Source organism: Armigeres subalbatus, chromosome 3, assembly GCF_024139115.2.
Source record: "Armigeres subalbatus isolate Guangzhou_Male chromosome 3, GZ_Asu_2, whole genome shotgun sequence".
In the NCBI taxonomy this organism is placed as follows: domain Eukaryota; kingdom Metazoa; phylum Arthropoda; class Insecta; order Diptera; family Culicidae; genus Armigeres; species Armigeres subalbatus.
The window spans coordinates 161,339,195-161,358,759 of record NC_085141.1 but is presented as its reverse complement, the minus strand read 5'-3'; the positions used below and the strand labels follow the sequence as shown (position 1 = coordinate 161,358,759).

The 19,565-nt window shown below is 38.6% G+C and overlaps 1 protein-coding gene and 1 long non-coding RNA gene across 3 annotated transcripts in view; both read left to right on the top strand.

Moving 5' to 3' along the window:
- The window catches only part of LOC134224277 (uncharacterized), a 66,392-nt gene that overhangs the window by 8,942 nt on the left and 37,885 nt on the right, over nucleotides 1-19,565 (top strand). The window lies entirely within an intron of this gene.
- On the top strand, nucleotides 1,042-12,332 carry LOC134224275 (uncharacterized). 2 transcript variants are annotated; one of them, XM_062703613.1, is made up of 4 exons: nucleotides 1,044-1,271; nucleotides 10,908-11,047; nucleotides 11,135-11,277; nucleotides 11,369-11,586. In XM_062703613.1, the coding sequence occupies exons 1-4, from the start codon at nucleotides 1,240-1,242 to the stop codon at nucleotides 11,528-11,530; spliced, it is 477 nt and encodes a 158-aa protein (XP_062559597.1). In that variant the 5' UTR covers nucleotides 1,044-1,239; the 3' UTR covers nucleotides 11,531-11,586. The 2 variants fall into 2 exon arrangements, with proteins under 2 accessions (XP_062559596.1, XP_062559597.1); XM_062703612.1 differs by having other exon boundaries at nucleotides 1,042-1,271; nucleotides 10,908-11,277; nucleotides 11,369-12,332.

The window sequence follows — 19,565 nt, the reverse complement described above, 5'->3', positions numbered from 1 at the left end:
TGCCGCTGCCAACGTAAATGTCCTTCATTGATATGAAACCCATATCGACAAGGGACAATTATGCTTGCGGCGGTAGTATAGTCGCCGCATAATAATGAACAACTACGATTTTTTGTTTGTTAAAATTACGCTATATATGTTCAATAAAGCTTTATAAAAATAAAATGATTTAATTGTTTTGTTAAAAAAATTAAACCAGAATGATCCAGCATTAATTTCAACCATAAAATTGATTAATTCAAACTATAAAAGATTGTTGATTCAACGTAGGTTTTGTTCGAAACAAACTTTTTTTTTTGGTTGAATCAACCTAAACTTTTGTTCATTTCCGTAGCTGTCAAAACAAAACAACCAAAGTCATGGTTGTTTCAAACAAATATTTATCAAACTTAACTAAAGAAGCTGAAAAAGGACAACATACAATTTTGGTTAGTTTCAACTAATGAATAAAGTTGATTCAAAGTGAAGTTATGTTTGTGCGTAATTCAACCTAAAGTTTTGGTTGAAGCAACCCGAAATTTGTTTGAACTTACTAAATATTTTTCTCCGTGATGGATTCAACGGGTTGCAGCGATTTCGATGTAATATTCAACAACTTTTTTTGCTGTGTATTTTTGCATATGCGATGTTTTCGGGATTTGGACACGGAAAATCAAAATCCCGGCCCCATTTAAAATGCACGGGGACCAAAATCCGGCGGAAAATTTTCCTGATGTGTAAGGTGGCCTTTACAGCCAAAGAACTTATATCTGAATAGATATAAATAAAGCTGTTGATTAAGAAAGAACGGAACTTACCCCTTTTGGAAACTGTTTGGATTATTTCAAGTTAAATGGATTCAGAATCTTTTCGGAATCTCACTATGCATTTCGGCCCTACAATTTTTTTTTCATTTTTCTCTATGTGTAGTACTTACGCAGCCATTTCGTTGCCCCCACTGTGCAGCCGAAACACCTTCTTCTCTGCGCAAACATGCGATGAAACGTCAAAAATAGTTGCAGCAGTATGCGTGTGTGTATCGATTTCATTCATGAAAATAACATTGTTTCTTTTGACTGATTGACGACGGGGTGGTTAACTTTTCAGCTCAGTTCTTTCTTTCAGAATATTTCCTATCGTTCGGTTGTGCGGTCGCGATTGGATTTGCGTCTAATTTACTAGACCTTAAAACATCATACAATTGAAAGTTTGCTTCATTTCTAGTGAATTTGTATGGTTCGTTAGTGATAGCTAGTAGAAATGGCTGTATATTTGTTACCTAAAACTCGATTGTAAGTAACGATTCGTCTGTGGTGTACTCCAGTGTTCTCGATGATTTAGCTCATGTTTTGCTCTCGATCCCTGGAATAGAAGTGCAGTGTTCGCTAATAGGATTATGATAGAAGAACGTGTAGCAAGGGCGTGTGTATGAAATTATGATTCCTGGATGTGGTCTGTGCACCGTCCCAGCAGTAGGCTGTTGTTCCAGTCACATGTTTCAGTGGCTGCAAAGTTTCAATCGTGGTGGTCTAACACGCGACTACCATAATAATGGAATGTTTGGGATATTGTTTGCGCTTGAACTTGAACCATTATTGAATGGGCCATGAGCGAAAAGGCTTGTATTAACAATCATAGAATCAGAAGCAATCAGTACTTAACATTATTTTAGGTGAAATTATCCTTATATCTATTAATGCTTTGTTTTAAATGTGTTTTAAGCACTTTGGCTTGATCATCTAATCATGTTAAGTGAAAAGTTAATTTTTAATCTCATGTATTTAACTCTTCTCGGTACTAGCAGGAATAAACATTTCGCTTTAAAACGTAATGATTGCCTTCTAGTAGTAGATGTTGACTACTAATTAGAAAATTGGTGTAATTATAAGTATTGGAATTTGTAATTCATAATTCAACCTTTGTGATTCAATACTCCATGTTTGTCGTATGTATCTTTCGAAAGCAAATTTCATCCATTGAATTCGATAGCGAACATCAAGGCTTCATTTTGATTAAAATGTTAGTTACTGACTAATCGAAAAGACAGATATTTTCCAAATGCGTCGACATGATTCGATCGTTATATAAGACTTGAGGAACGAATTTTCATTTATTTGTTTATCTATTTAAGTCGACATCAAAATTCTTACGTTGTCCTAATGTCCTGCAGAGTTGATACTCTCCCCTTATTCACGGTAAAACGCATTTGCATCCCAAGACTAAATAAGCCAGCCTCACTGCTAGGTAAGTGATTTATTTCTGGCGCACACGGAATTCGTAAATTTATATCAGTCACGAAACTGTATATTACAAAACTGATAAAGGAGATACTGATAGGATATGCAAGAATCTTTTTTTTGCTTTGTGTATATTTTGTCTTTTCAAACATGTTATCAGTAACAGCTTCCTTGACCTGATATCAAGTCCTGACTAACAGGTTTACGTTATGAGATAAATAAACAAATAAAAAAAAATAAATCTAATTATTTTTCACATATTACATAGGTCATTGACCTAACAAATTTTGCATTCGTTGATCTATACTTTCTAGCATGTTGCCTGTTTTATCAGCTGAAAGCTCCAAGATGGGTAAATGCAAACACGCCGCCAGCGCGCTAGCCCCTTCATTCATTTATTTGGAGAAATATGCCAGTGAACTGATAACATTTGTTGATGGCAAGAGGCAGATTGAAGAGAGATAACATTCGTTCCACGATGTGCCTACGTTCAATAGCGTGAAAATTGATGCATGGCTAAGTTTACAGAATTTCAATTAATAGATCACCTTGCAAGACCTAACATGCATATTGATGGAAAGGTTTTGAACGGTTCTTTATAAGTTTGTTTACTTCTTACGCATTACATTTATTACGACTTGTTTACAGATGGCTTGATACGCATTTATTACACTTGTTGCAATCATCCAGGATCCAGCCTATGTATGTACGCAGTAATGCTGCGTAGTACGACTGTAGTTAAGAGGCCATAAACTTATTACGTAAGAGATTTTCCTGGCTTTTTAAGCACCTTTCTCCCCGTGTTAGATTTTTTTCGCATAAATATTTTATTATTTGTAAAATGCGAAACCGACAGACCTTCTCCCTCCATTGTTTACGGAATAAGTGTACATTAGCCCCTAAGAACGAAATTTGTCATTATTACACCTAGGCCCTTCTTAGGAGTGCTGTAAGATGCGCGGCTGCAAATCAAGACCATGCTGAGGGTGGCTGGGTTCGATTCCCGGTGCCGGTCTAGACAATTTTCGGTTTGGAAATTGTCTCGACTTCCCTGGGGATAAATATATCATCGTGTTAGCCTCATGATATACGAATGCAGAAATGGTAACATGGCTTAGAAGCCTTGCAGTTAATAACTGTGGAAGTGCTTAATGAACACCAAGCTGCGAAGCAGCAATGTCCCAGTTAAGGATGTAATGCCAATGAAGAAGAAGAAGAAGAAATTTAGACTAACATTTGAAAAGGGCATAACAGCTAGAAATTTTCATTGGAAATTCCGAAGCTTCGGTGGAATTTCCGTATAATTTCCTAATAAATCTCTACAACATAACGTTGAAATTCCAGAGAATTTTTCGTGAAAATACTAATGATTTCCATGAAAACTACATTCAACTTCTTGTTAAAATTTTGAAAAGCTCTCCGTAAAACTAAGCAAAACTTTGTGTGAAAATTGGGAAGGATTTCCCGATTTCCCAAACAAAAAATCTCATTGAAAATAAAATTTTTAAACTGAAAAGAGTTGTTTGGCAGAAAGCCATTTGACTGAAGACCACAAGGCTGAAAGTTGTTTGGCCGAATATGTTGTTTAAACGGAAAGAAGTACCCGAACAAAGCTTGAGAGCGATTATGTTTACTTAATTTGATATCTTTTTGGTCGTTTTAACGGTTGAAATAACAAAACATATAGCAGAAACATCTTACTGTGACATCAAATCAAAAACTATTCATTCTGTCGATAAAAGCAAATCGAAAACCAATATTGATATTGGTTTCCGAAAGCAAAATAGGTACACAGTTTTATGTCATATACAGCATCCGTTCGCTAACTGGGCTAAAACACCAGCCCAGTTAACGAACGCCGCTTTTTAACTGGGCTGACGAGGGAATTCGCGATGCATTGTTGTGATCGTGTTTTACATGAAGCTTAAATAATATACCATTCAGAGTCCCCTCGTCACCGAGTGTTTGTTGTTGTTTTTTGACGGATAACTGCTTTTTAACTGGGCTTTGGCCCAGTTAGCGAACGCCCAGTTAAAAAACAGTCCAGTTAAAACGCGCCCAGTTAGCGAACTGTTGCTGTAATTGAATTTAGTAATCTAAAGCAAAATAAGATCAAAATATGATGATTGATGATGATTCATATTTGAAAACAAATTATGAATCATTTTGATGTCAAAATCAAAATATGTTTTCTATATGCTCTCATTATGTTTTCAGCTAGGGTATCTTGCCTTAAATTATTTGGCCGAAAATGTCGTTTGCTCGAACAGTTCCTTCGGCTGAAAAAAAAAGGTTGGCCGAACAGCTTAATAGCCGAATATGCCCTTTGGCTGAAATAGTCGTTTGGTCGAAAGGGCCATTTGACCGAAATGGACATTCGGTCGAAAGTGTCGTTCTGCTGAATTGGTCATTTAGGATATTTTCAAGACATTAACGGGAGAATCTTTTGAATTTTGCTTCAAAAAATTGCTGAGCTTCCCCAGAAAATTCTTCAATAATATTCATTTGGAAATTATTTTCTAACTACTTTAGAGAACTCTTTGAAATTACCGAGAGGAGCTCAGCTTTGGATTTACTAATGAAAATTGTTTGGAATTTACATATGAGAATCTCTTCAGAGTTTTCACGGGAAGTTGTTTCAAATTTCTACAGAAAAATATCCGGAATATCCACGGAAAATTCCTATTGAGTTTCTGTTGAGAATTCTTTGAAATTTACACAGAAAATAGTGACTGGTAAAAGGGATGCTTTAAGTTTTGTTTACCCTTTATTAGAGTGATTTTTTCGCAGGGAGAAGTTCATCACTGAACGGCTAGTTTGGTATAGCCTACTTTAAAACAACGGAAAAATGCTCGAAATTTTTGAAGATTTTTTTTTATTTCTTCAGAAAATTCTTTCTATTTTGAGATGAACCAGCCTAGGGCTGAAAATCTCCTTAATAAAGACAAAAAAAAATCTTTCTATTTTCTATAAGAAATTTTTGGGAAATTCCATTAACCGAAAGCGACAGATGGCCGAACTGGTAATTTGGCCGGAAAAGCCGTTTGCCTTAACAGGTTTAACCGAAATGGTTTTTTGATAGAATGAGCCATTTGGCTGGAAATGTGATTTTGTCCAACGAGTCATACGGCCAATTGTCAATGACTGAACCTCGGACTGAACGGGTAATATGGTCAAAAATGGTTAGTCGTTTGGCAAAATGGCCTTTTTGTCAATTGACCATTTAACAAAATTCCTTACCCTCTCTATTTTTAAGTCGATACTGGCCTTTAAGTCAAAAGACATCTAGCCAAGTACCATTTAGCAAAACTAAACGGAAACTCCCAAGTAACACCAAGCATTACAATATTGAACATATATCAATCATAAACCGGCATGCTAAATGCTAATTGCATTAGATCAGTTTTACCGATGTGAAGTAGCATTTATTTATCAACTGTCAGACAACGATACTCGAAATCAACAATACGAACGCAGCGATGCATTACTGATACTTTATTTCAACATGTCAAAGTAATGGACCACTAACTCTGTCTTATGAGCGCCCTTTTCCACTATAAGTTAACTTTAAGGGCTGTATTTTTCACAAGAATAAATAGCTTCATGGTTACTTAGGCTGTTTTCAGGTCAAAACTGGTTTGATCGAAAATGTAGTTTGGCCGAACTTGTAAAAAGTTGTTTGCCGTAACAGGTCATTTGGCAGAAAATGCCGTTCGGCTGAAAAAGTCGTTTGACCGAATACAGGCCTGGTAGCGAGTCACTTTTTAGTGACTTGGTCGCTTTTTTGAGTCTAGTCACTAAAAAGTCACTATTTGCATCCAAAAGTCACTATTTTTTTCTGAAAATGGTCACTAAAGTTTTTTTTTTTCGGAATCTCCTATTGTTAAATAATTCAAAATAAAAATCTTTTGTACCAATTATTATCATCCAAATCAAATATTAATCTGGTACCACAGGCCACTAAATTCGAAACTTTATGATTGATTTTTATTTTCAGAAATATCATAATTTTATTAAAAATTAAGAATAGATAATCAAAAAACTAGTGTGAAGATGAATTAATTCGTCGGATTTTCAAAATTTTAAATAAAACAAAAAAATAATTAGATTTTAAAGATTTTTTAAATTTAAAATTATTTGTCCACCCACTAAAGTCTACCATTTAGAAATTAATTCCTAATAAAGATTATCGTTTTATTGAATTTTCAAAATTTTCCTCAGAATGTCACTTCGAGTCCAAAATCTCAATAAAAATCATTTAAATTTATTATTAAACCATAGTTTATAAAACAAAGACAGGAACACCGTCTTCGACCAGAGGTCGTACATACAGACTGAACACTTAACACCTAGCATTAGCCAACAGACATGAAAAGTTTCTTCCTTATCGGAACGGGAATTGAACCCACACTTCATAGCACATGCGTCTAGACGATTGACGTCGATAACCGCACACGGAAGAAAAAAAGTACCCAAAATTGAGTATTTTTAAACTTACTTTTGAGTTATTTTTTCTCTTCTCTTTCATCCACTCTTACTTTTGTTGTCAAAAACAAAAGAGCCAAACAATCCAACGACGCGACGCCAGTTCAATACGGGAAGCCAATTTTAAGTTGTATTACCTGAGGTCGAAATTGAGTGAATTAAACTTACATTTGGGTAAATAAATTTTCCGTTGGGTACTTTTTAACATGGGAGTAAAGGCAAACTACTTCGACCCTACACAGAAAAAAATTCCATGGTAACGGTTACTATTTTGTAGACTACGCCATGTTTTTAAGGTGATTATATTAATCAAACCATGTGGTGAATTTCAAATTCACCACACGGTTTTCTACTCCTACTATCAAAAGTTCAAATCTAGCGTAATAATTTTCGTATGATGCTGAAATCAAAGTCGATTGTTTAGCATAAGTAACCAAACGATCTACGGATGTTTCATCCCCATGGGCATTGTAGTTCTCTCAATTCGGGTCCTTGAAAAATCACTATTTAGAGCACGTGGTTTCCAAGATGGCCGATTTGTGGCGTTGTTGTATAACCACCTTAAAACAACCACAAATTTTCAGTTAAATTAACCATGCATTCGGACAAATTCACCACTGATTCAGTTCATGTAACAACATTCCACCCCGATCACAGTTGATTTTTACTGCGCGCATGGTAAAATCAAACGGGTTTGTTGTCTGCTGAAAATCGTCGGTGACTATTCTTAAATTAACCCTCGGAATGGTAGTTTCGGCCGCAACATTTTTTGCGTGTACTTACTCAATTTTGGCTTCCCGTACGGATGTTCGAGGTTGGTGAATCAAACTCACTATTGGGTAGTTTATTTCTTTCTGCACGGCCATGAAGCCCAGACCATGAAGTTTAGTAAGCGATAAAATCGTATTTTTAAAATTTCTTCATTATTTTGATTATTTTATATTTTTAAAACAAATGGTCCTACCTAAGATTTATAAGCTTTGTGAGTACATATAGTTCACCGTCCAGGAATCAATTAGACCATTTTATATCGCTTTTTGGCTATTCTACAGAAACTTCGAGCTCATATTAAACAACAAATATTGTTGTAATTATCAACATAATTTTGTGACACAACTTGTAACTCACTACCCGTGACGCCGGATAGATACCTTCTCATGGTGTGTTACTTAATATGAGGTACCATGGTCACATTGCTAGCTTCTGACGAATACCATCCACAATATCCAACTTCGTGCTCCGTGTACTTATGAGGTTACTGGCCTCTTGCTTCCATCCTCTTCCTCCTCACGATGAAGATGGGCGTGGCCAGTAGGTCACTTTTTCGTCATCGTTGGTCACTATAGTCACTATTTTTAACAGCATTCATCGCTACCAGCTCTGCGAATAGATCATCTGACTAAAAATGTCTTTCGGTGAGAAATGTCCTTTCTGCAACCTTCTTTGAAAACTGTCGTTCGGCTGAATTGATCATTTTGCCAAAATACGTTTAGCCGAATAGGTCATTTGACAGAAAATGCCGTTTGGCCGAAAGGGTTGTTTTGCAGAAAGGACCTTTTCGGGCCAAATGGCTATTCATACCAAACGGCATTTTCGGTTAAATTACCAGTTTGGCTGAATGTCGCTTGCGGCTGATGTCGTTTTCGATCAAACTATTTTCGACGTGATAACAGTTCCGGATAAACATTCAATTCGGCTTAATGAGATTTGGTTAGATGACTTTTGGCTTAAAGGGCAGTATTGACTTAAAAAATAGAGAGGCTTTCTACTTTTGTTAAATGGTCGTTTGATAAAAGGCCTTTTCAACGTAAATGTCATTAGACCAAACGGATGGAAATTTTTGACTAAATTACTCGTCCAGTGATTGACAATTGGCGGTGTAACCTGTTGGCTCCCACATTCTGTCAAACGACCATTTCGGCCAAACGGCATTTTCGGGCGGATAACCTATTCGGCCAAACGACCTGTGAAGGTAGCCTGATGGGGCCGGGATTTCGATTTTCCAAATCCCGGAAACAATACACTAGTCGTTCGATAACTGCGACGCGTCAAACAATTGGCAGACAACGTCAGATGAAATAGTAGTGCACCTGTTGGGTAGCGCAGTCCACCTATCATCGACTTAGACATAACAGCAAAACTAAAGTAAATATCGAATTGTTAAAGCATTGCAATTGAATGACTTTCAGCTATCGAACTCTACTGTACAAATAATTTCCCGTACACCCAACCGGCGGTTGTTAGATTTTCCAACATTTCTGTATAAGAATCTACCAAAACCTGTATAAGAACTGGGCATATGCGAAATTGCTAGATTCTTATACAAATATTGTATAAGAATCTAACAATTTTGTAAGCTTTTAATACATTTTTTTGTATAAGAATCTAACAATTTTGCATATGCCCAGTTCTTATACAAGTTTTGGTAGATTCTTATACGGAATTGTTAGAAAATCTAACAATCGCCGATTGGGTGTAGAAATCCAATAATTTCGAACAATTTTCCGGAAATCTACATTTTGAACAATCCTCCGCGGGAATTCTAAAGAAGTGCCCGTTAAATTTACGAAGAATTTTTCGTGATAATTCCAAAGGATTTTCCTTGTAAACTACTTTGAGTCTCCCTCAGAAATTCTTTAGATTTGACTGTTTTATCGTTGGCCATGCCAAACTAGCCGTCTTTATTAATCTAGACTGAGAAAGCCAACAATAACCCTTAAAAATCAAAAATATTTTTAACGTGAATGATTAACATTGAACGTGCTATAATGGATTTTATGCAACTCATTTGAGTTGCCTAATGGTCATTAAAGTTCCAATTTCATTGGTATGGAAAAGTAGGCCGTTTTATCACTCAAAGACGAACTGTAAACCAAGTATCATAATCATGAATTGCAAAAAAATCATTATAAAACTCATTTGGGTGCTATATTGAAAAACCAAGATCAGAATAGTAGGTACATGACTACATTTTCTGAATTAGCTTGGGTAGGTGTGCAAATAGTGTATTCTCTGCGTCGCGTAATGAATAAAATAGTTTGATGGAAATGACATCCAAATTTTCCAGAGCCAGGTTCATCTATCGCTTCATGGTTTGTCGAGCTATGCAATGTTGCACGACATCACGGAATCTGATTGTTCTCTGCAGCAACATGGTTTTTTTGGCAAGATTGATCATGTGGAGTAAATGAGACTACTACAATTCTGGTACAGATTTAATAAGACATATTAAAGCCATTGTAGAAAATAGCGTGTGCAACTCGTTGCAAAACTCGATTTTTCAGCACTCGTAGTATTTATCCAACTCGGCAAGCGGCGTTGGATAGTCGTACAACTCGTGCTGAAAAAATCATCTGTTTGCAACTAGTTACACAAACTACCATTTAATGTGGCATAATTTGCTTCCATGATTCGAAATCTATCGATTCGTAAATATCTACTCAGAGAAAGTCCACTGTATCTCCAAAATACAGGTTCAATAGATCTTTAGGAAAGTCTTTACCCACATTTGTTGGCGGCAACGCGTGACTCTCACTATAATTTATCGCCAAGGTCGTTTTCATTGATCAGTCGCGATTCGCGGTAGGGTGCTCTCAAATAGTGGGAATAGCACAGACAACAGACATCCAAACTGGAACATTTTTTTTCTTGGCAAAGCTGTTTAAGCTTTCAGTACGCGCATGGTTCTAATCGCACATGAATTATACTGTAATCGTAATTTTCTCACTTAAATTTGTATTGGAAGAACATTACAACTCACATTTGCACAACAAAACAGCGATGTAAGCGCCACCAGGATGTAACTATGGCTACTCTCCAATGTTTTCAAATTGTCCGTTAGATTCCTTAACACTCTTAGCATTCGAGTTGGTTGTTTGTCCTCTGTGTGCATAGAGAAGATACATGTGCCGGACAAGTAGCAGTATCATACAATAAGGGTAGTTAGAATTTCGAACTAACTAGCGACGCGTTTGCAAATTACTTATCTTTCGCGAGCTCGTCAGTTGACCGTTATCAGCCGGTGCGAGCGAGTCTTGTCGCGTTGAGAGTCCAGCCCGTTTACCTGCCGATCGAATGACTCCGTTTGCTTGGAAGAGGTTGTTGAACCTTTAATCGTGCGATGCATTTTCCAACCGGGTTCTAAACCCACAATCTGAGCAAAGAAATGAACCTAGTCTGGAATTGGTTTGCTTTCTCTTATCGCAGATTGTCGAAAGCAGCAATAACTTTCAAACCAAACCCCAACAAATGGTCGGCGAAATGGACGGTAGTCAGACGGTCAATCTCCAGCGGCAAGCATCAAGATCACCAACAGCAGCAGCAGCAGCAGGGTCGCCAATCAAAAGGTAAATTTAATAAAAGTCACAGAAAATGGAGTTGGAAGGCAGGGGCGGGTTGGACTATATTATCCGTTTTGGATTGGTGGTTACTAGCTGCCGGCGGTTGGTTAACATGGCGGGGCGTCTTTCTTCGGTGGACTCCGATAGGTATCTGTATGATCGCCGCAGCACAATGGCACCTTCACAACCGTGAGCTCGATCGGAAGGGCCTCCCTCGAACGGCAGCCTCGTGGCAGGTGAGCGCATTGCAATGCTTTCTGAATTCGAACATCACCGGATCCGCTATCGACCGAAATTCTAACTGCTGCAATTATTTCCACTTCGCAGATGAATATGTATTGTTCGCTGCCGTTGAGAATGATGAGCAGAGCCTGGGGTTGGTTAGCAGATTGTCGCGTACCGACGCCCGCCAGACCCCTCGTCTATGGGCTGTACTCCACTGCGTTCGGCGTGAACATCGAGGAGGCAGCATCATCCGATTTCAAGTAAGTGGAATGATTTAATCAATTAAGAAGCTCGTAAGGTTTGATACTAGTGAATGAGTTTTTCGCGTCCCAGAAACAGTGTCTGAATTTTATGAATTATATAGTCATTCAGTACGCTGATAGATGCGCTATATTTAGTATTATTATAGTGCTATTCTTTCTGGAAGGTGAGAAAATTGGTATTTTGCTATAAATAGAAGTAGGATTAATTGGCTGTAATTTGAATGGTTCTGATTTTCAGTGAATAGAAAGGTAAACCTAAATATTTTTTTTATGTTGCTTGGTAAGGGTTTGCTCATCTTTTCTATTTTTAACTTGGCTAAGGATAGTTTCCGCACAATTATTCCATAAACAATTTTTTAAATATTTCTACCCAGATATACTTCGCCAGCATCTCAGCATTTTGTGTTACTTTTCTAGATATTGTAAAAATGTTTTGTAAAGACTTTAACCAAACGAGAGCCGAATAATACAGTGTAGAAAAGAAAGTATTGAAGTTTTGTTCATTTCAGCTGCAGCTCAGTTTGTTTATGGCACTAAAACAGTTTTCTTATTTATGTTTGTAGAACTACGAAACAATGTATTAATCGAATTTAACACGCCTACACGCATTACTAAAAATAATTTAAACATTGATCAGATCATAACGGATATGAGCTCAATGTTTTCCCTCTTTCGTTCAACACAAATCTAAACTTCTTGGTCACTCCTGGCGGAATCCAAGTTTGAAAGTGCTCGCGTTTTCGGGGGCACACCACTCGATATGGAAGCAAAGCACTACTGTCATTTCTATTATTTCACGCATGCTGCGACGCAGCAAAGCTAAATCAACAAAAATGACAGTTGTGCGCCGCCTCCGTATCAAGTGTTTTGCCCCCAGCGCTGGCTTCTGAAACTCAGTTCCGTCAGAATGAACCTAAAATTATAATGTTAAGTTCAAAACCAACAAAAAATAATAATACACCCGATTCTGTTTTTACACGGATTTTTTTTACACGGCCGTGCAAAAAAATCTCCTATCAAAATTTTTGCAAAGTTGCTCCATTTTGCATGATTCATCGAGAAATAATAAAACTTTTTTTACACAAATTTTCAAATTTTGAACTGAAAACTTTTTTTACACGGAACGCATTCCCCGTGTAAAAAAAGAATCGGGTGTAAACCAATACCTAAGTGATTTTATTTTATCAAGTGTCTGTTTAGCTATTGTGCTTTGTTTTGTTTTGCTATTTTTATCATGATAGTTAAGAAATGAGGAATTCTCAAGGAACTTCCGAGGAATTGCTATCTTCCGGAGAATTCTCAAGGAACTTCCGGAGGAATTCTCGCGAACTAGAGGTTCTCAAGAACTTCCGGAGGAATTCAAGCGAACTCTGGAGGAATTCTCAAGAACTTCCGGAGGAATTCGACCGAGGAACTTCCGGAGGAATTCGCGAAACTTCTGAGGAATTCTCCGAACTTCCGGAGGAATTCAAGGAACTTCCGGAGGAATTCTCAAGGTGAACTCTCGCGAGGAATTCCTCAAGGAACTTCCGGAGGGAAACTTCAAGGAACTTCCGGAGGAATTCTTCAAAGGAACTCAGGAACTTCGATGGAACTTCCGGAGGAATTCCCCAAGGAACTCCGGTAGGAATTCTCTTAGTGAACCTGAGAATTCCTCAAGGAACTCGGAGGAATTTGCGAACTTCCGGAGAATTTCAAGGAACGCTTCGGAGAATTCTCAAGGAACTTCCGGAGGAATTCGCGAACTCTGAGAATTTCAAGGAAAGTCCGGAGGAATTCCTCACGGAACCTGAGCAAATTCCCGCGAGTCCTAAAGGAACAGATTCCGAGACCTCAGGAACTTCGGAGGAATTCCTCAAGGAACTTCCGGAGGAATTCCTCAAGGAACTTCGGAGAATTCCTCAAGGAACTTCCGAGGAATTCCTCGAAGACTTCGGAGGAATTCCTCAAGAATTGCCGGAGGAATTCCTCAAGGAATTCCGAGGAATTCAAGGAACTCCGGAGTGAATTCCTCAACGGATCCTCGGAGGAATTCCTCAAGGGAACTTCCGAGGAGAATCTTCAAGGAACTTCCGAGGAATTTCAAGGAACCCGGAGGAATTCTCAAGGAACTCGGAATTCCTCAAGGAATCCTCGAGGAATTCGACGAGATTTCACTCAGGAGTCTTCAGGAATTCCTCAGAACTTCCGGAGGAATTCTTGAACTTCCGAGACCTCAAGGAACTTCGGAGAATTCCTCAAGGAACTTCCCGGAGGAATTGTCAAGGAACTCCGAGGAATTCTAAAAGATTTTTCCGGAGGAATCAAGGAGACTTCCGAGAATTTCAAAGGACTTTCGGAGGAATTTCAAGGAACTTCCGGAGGTTGCTCAGAAGGAACTTCCAGGAATTCCTGGCAGGAACTTCCAGAATTCTCAAGGAACTCCTGGATGAGAATTCCTCAAGGATTCCGGAGGAATTCTCAAGTGAACTTCCAGAGGAGAATTCCTCAAGGAACTTCCAGAGAATTCCTCAAGGAACTTCCGGAGGAATTCCTCGCGACTTCCGGAGGAATTCTCAGAACTTCCGAGGAATTTCAAGATTCGAGGAAATTCTCCCGGACTCAAGGAACTTCCGGAGGAATTCCTCAAGGAACTTCGAGTGAATTCTCGGAACTTCGGAGAATTCCCGCGAACTCTCGGAGGAATTCCTAGGGAACTGAGGAATTCCTCAAGGAACTTCCGAGAGAATTCTGTGAACTTTCGAGAGGAATTCTCGGAACTTTCGGAGGAATTTTGCTTTCGGAGGAATTCCTCAAGGAACTCGAAGAATTCTCAAAGAGAGAATTCCTCAAGGATCTTCCGAGGAATTCTCAAGGAACTTCCGGAGGAATTCCTCAAGCGATTTCCGAGGAATTCGATCAGAATCTCCGGAATCAAGGCGAATTCCGGAGAATTTCAAGAATTCCCAGGCGGAATCCTCAAGGAACTTCCGAGGAATTCTCAAGAACTTCCGGAGGAATTCCCCATGAAGGCTTCTTCGGAGGAAGCTCCTCAGGAATCTTCCGGAAGGAATTCCTCAAGCTTAGGCAGAACTTCCGGAGAATTCTCAAAGGAATTTCCGGAAGGAATTCCGCGAATCATTCTAGACTTCAAGGAGATTCCCAAGGAATTTCAATGGAACTTCGGAGGAATTCCTCAAGGAACTTCCGGAGAATTTCTCAAGGAACTTCCAGAGGAATTCTTCATCCGGAGAACTTCCGGAGAATTGTTCAAAGAACTTCCGGAGGAATTAGCTCAAGGAACATCCGAGAATTGTCGGAACATCCGAGAATTTCAAGAACTCAGAGGAATTTCTCATGAACCGAGGAATTCTTCAGGAACTTCCGGAGGAATTCCGCAAGAAACTTTCGGAGAGAATTCTTAAGAACTTCTGAGGAACTGCTTAAGGTACTTCGGAGAATTCTTCAAGAAATATTCCAGTGAATCTTCAAACAACGGAGGAGGAATATTCATGGAACTTACAACAAGGACTTTCGAAGTAATTATAATTCGTCCGAAGTTCCTCATGGAATCACAATCAAAGTTCCTCTGGAGTTCTTAAGTGTTTCTTGTGAAATTCCACCAGGAGTTCTTCTGATTCCACACAGGAGTTCACTGGAACTCCTCCAAAGTGCTCCTGAGCTCCTCCTGGAATTCCTCAGGAGTTCCTCCAGAGTTCTTCCAGGAATTCGTGCAGAACTTCTTCCGGGATTCCTGCTGAATTTTCCAGGAGTTCCTTCAGGAATTCCTATGGTTCCTCATGATATTCTCTAGGAGTTTCCTGAATTCATTAGGAATTCCTATTGGAATTCTCCAGGTGTTCACTTAGAATTTCTCAGGAGTTGCCGGTTCCTCCAAAATTCCTCCAAAAGTTCTCTGGTATTCTAGGAGTTCTCTACATTCTCAAAGTTCCTCCTGCAATTCCCCAGAAGTTCATCCTGGAATGCCTGAGAAGTTCTTCGAGGAATTCCTCAAGAAAACTTCAGGAATTCTCAAGGAACTTCGGATAAATTCTTCAAGAAACTTCCGGAGGAACTCCTCAAGGAACTTCGGAATAATTCCTCGAGGAACTTGGGGAATTCCTCAAGGAACTTCTGGAGAATTCTCGAAGCACTTCCGAGGAATTTGATGGAACTTCCGAGAATTCCTCAAGGAATTTCGGAGAATTCTCAAGAGAACTTCCGGAGAATTCTCAAGGAACTCTGGAGAATTCTCAAGAACTCCCAGAGGAAATTTCAAAGACTTTTGGAGAATTTTGTTGATGAATTGATTTCTCCTGAATTTCCTTGAAAGGATTCTCCTGGAAGTCATTTAGATTTCCGAAAAGCCTTAAGGACTCGAAAGTTCGAGGAATTCCTCCGGATGTTCCTTGAATCTGTAACAAGAGAACTTCCGGTGATTCTTCAAGAACTTCGAGGAATTCCTCAGAACCTTCGGAATAATTCGTCGAGAACTTCCGGAGGAATTCCAAGGAACTCTGGAGGAATTCCTCAAAGGCATTTCCGGAGGAATTCCTCAAGGAACTCCGGAGGAATTCCTGCTGAACTCCCAGAGGAAATCTCAAGGAAACTTCCGAGGAATTCCTCAAGGAACTCCCAGAGGAAATTCCCTCGGCGAACTTCGGCGAATTTTCAAGAACTTTCGGAGGAATTTTTGAATTGATTGAATTCTCCGAAGTTCTTGTGATTCGAAGTTCCTTAGAATTCTCGGAAGTTCCTTGATTCCTCCGGAGGCGAATTCCGCAGTTCCTAGAGAATTCTCGAGTGATCTCCGAGTTCCTTGAGACATCCGAAAGCCTTGAGGAATTCCTCCGAAGTTCTTGAGAATACCGATTCCTTTAGAATTCCTCGAAAGTTCTCTCAGGAATTCTCCCGGAGCTGAGGAATTTCTCCGGAAGATTCGAGGAATTCCTCCGAGTCTTTGAGTTCTCGAAAGTTCTCGAGGAATTTCGAGTTTGAGAATCTCCGAGCCCTTGAGGAATTCCTGAATAGTAGAAATTCCTCCAGAAGAACTTCTAGTTCAGATGAACTTCTGATAGTGCAGGAAAATCTTTAAGGAATACTAAGAGGAACTTTGGAGAAATGGAACCTGGAGAAATTCCTCATGAAACATCCAAAAAATTCCTCATGGAACTTCCTGAGGAATTCCTCATGGAACTTCGAGAGAATTCCTCGGCAGAACTTTCGAGGAATCCTCATGGAACTTCCGGAGGAATTCCTCCATGGAACTTCGGAGGAATTTCTTCGGAACTTCTGGAGATTTTCTCAGAAACTTCCGAGTAATTGGAACCGAGAGTCTCATGAAACTTCCGAAAGAATCCTAAGGAACTTTGGAGGAATTTCTCCCGAATTTCCTTGAGGGTCGTAAGAAATTTCGGAGGAACTTCCAAAGGAGTTCCTGGAGAAACTTTGGAGGATTTAGAGTAACTTTTTGAAGAATTCCTGTGATCTTTCAGAAAACATCTGAGGAATTCTGGTGGAACTTCCAAAAATTCCTGGGGAACTTCAAAGGAATTCGATGAGAACTCGAGGATGTTTCTAGATTTTTGAAGGAATTTTGAAACTTTAAAAAGAGTTCTAGAGGGACTTCAAGGAACTTCCATAGGAATTCTAAAAGATTTTCTAAGGAATTCCTGGAATTGATGTTCCTCGATGAATTTGGAAGACTTCGATGGAACTTCCGGAAGAATTCCTGGGGAACTTCGAGGATTTTTCGAGGAATTGCCTGGAAATTCCTGAAGAAACTTTCAGGATTTTCTGGAGGAACTTCGAAGGATTTTCGAGAGCTTCAGGAGGAAATTTCGAGGATTTTCTGGAGCAACCGAGGCAATCTTGAAGAAACTTCAGCAGGAACTTCGAAAATTCCTAAAGGAACTTCTGTAAACTCTTGAGGAACGCCCATATGAATTCCCTGGGAACTTTCAAAACACCTGGAGTAACTTGAAGGAATTTCTGGGGAATTTTGAGGAATTCAATAATTAACTACCGAAGAATTGCTGAGAAACTTTCGAAGGAATTTCTGGATGAACTTCCGAAGGAATTCGTGGATACACGCGGAGATTTTTTTTACGATTTTCCGTAGAATTCTGAACTACTCGTTGGAATGGCTGAAGAGCTTAAAGAATTCTTAGAGGGACTCCTCAGAAAGCTTAGAGAATTTTTAGGAATTACCTGATTTTTTTCCACGGTTCCACCAGAAATTCGACAGTAATGTCACAGAAATTCTTCCACAATTTCAGAAGAAATCCTTCAGAACATTCCCGGAATTCTCTTCAAAAACTCTCCTCGACTAACAGCTCCCTGAGTAACTTTCTAGAATTTCCCAAGAATTTCATGAAGCTCCACAAGACATCTTTGCAGGAACTACCAGAATTTCCCAAGTATTTAAAGAATCATATCCAGACATTACTCAAGAGCTATCCAAGAATTTCGAGCGTTTTCTTCTAAAAATTTGCAGCACTTCAGGTATAATAATATTACCAGAAATTCAGAAAATAACTTTCAGGAATCATCCAGGAGCCCACAGAAAACCCTTGAAACTCGCTTTGGATACCTTAAGAAATTTTTCCAGGTATAAATTTATTTCCGATTTTATACTAGCTTTTAGATCAATGAACCGTGTTCGAACGTGAAGATTGATAGGAAAGATTAAAAGTGCATAAGAATAATGCTCGTAGTCGATAGCAGAGAGATGTTCTTCAGCCGATGGCTATGAACTCAAAATGGTAACTGCTAGACCTCGGTTTAATTTCTGCGAATATGCTAAATGAGCACTCAAAGTGAGACAGCAATTTCCAGAGGATGTAATGCCTACAAGAAAAATCAAAACTCAAAAAATCAATACCCATTACCTATCATTTTGAAGACTTCCTAAAAATAAAACATAATAATCCTAACGTATTTGTGTATGAGATTAAGAAAATATATGTTATTATCTGGGTGGTGCGGATAGAATCGATTTGGTTGTCAAACTGAAGCCAAATTTTCTATTGTGCGGAGCAAACATTGAAGATTGTGGTTATGTTCGTTTAGATTCTATATGAAGTATTGTTATTATTTGGGAAAAACAAATAAAATAAACTTAGTTTGAATTTTGTATTATTTGTAACAAATATTTTCCATTACATTTCGAGGAAATTAGTAGGATACTTAGCATTTAAGCACTCTATGAGAGCAGAAATTTCATGGAGCAGAAATGTATGTAAATATCAAAAAGTCATGAGGTCTCGCATTTGTGCGCCTCCTGCAGCAATGGAAAGAAATTCGAAAGGCAGAAATGTTTGACAGCTAAGTAACTGCAAAATAATTTTGCTTATGGGATTGATTTCAAAATATCCCTACTCCTTGAAACAGAAAAGCGGCTCTATCCGCACCCAGTTTATTATATATAACATGATTTCTAATTAACTAATCAATAGAAATAAATCGATCGATGGAAGTAGCGCAGGGCATCCTGGGGTCAAAGAGGCAGACTCGCGAGGAATCGTTTCGTCTAGTCGCCACGTCAGCGGAAAAGACCAATGACAATACCAGTCGAGCAATCAGACCGAGCACCGTCCTCTATTCGTCGGAGCGCCGGTGTACCTCGGTACAAGATTCATTTTCACTATACATGCACTGTCCTGGACTGTCAGTCGGGTTCCTTTTAGAAAATCAGCGCTTTCGCAATGCTATGTATTTTCTATGATGACGGATATTTCCTCTAACGCTCTTTCCGGTCAAGTTGATAAATACTGGATGAACCCTTCCGCCATCAAAATCTGGATACTTCCTTTGTGGTTCGAAGAATCTGTACCATCTTTTCGTTGGTTGATAGAATTTCTGCCTTTTTAAAGAAGAATATGGTAAATGAAAGTGAGTGAAATGCTTTTAAAAGCATCTATTTATTTTACGGAATGCTTTTATACTATTAATTAACTTACCAATATTGTATATCTAAGGATGGACTGCAAATAAGGAATTTGAATCTTCCAATTTTACATTGCTTGTTGTATTACACGATATATATGTTTTTGGTC

Bases quoted from the DNA above. Each gene is read 5' to 3' on its own strand.
- LOC134224275 (XM_062703612.1), top strand. From the start codon at position 1,240: ATGGCTGTATATTTGTTACCTAAAACTCGATT. The intron at 1,272-10,907 runs GTAAGTAACGAT...CTCTTATCGCAG, and splicing joins TTGTTACCTAAAACTCGATT to ATTGTCGAAAGCAGCAATAA. The intron at 11,278-11,368 runs GTGAGCGCATTG...TCCACTTCGCAG, and splicing joins GAACGGCAGCCTCGTGGCAG to ATGAATATGTATTGTTCGCT.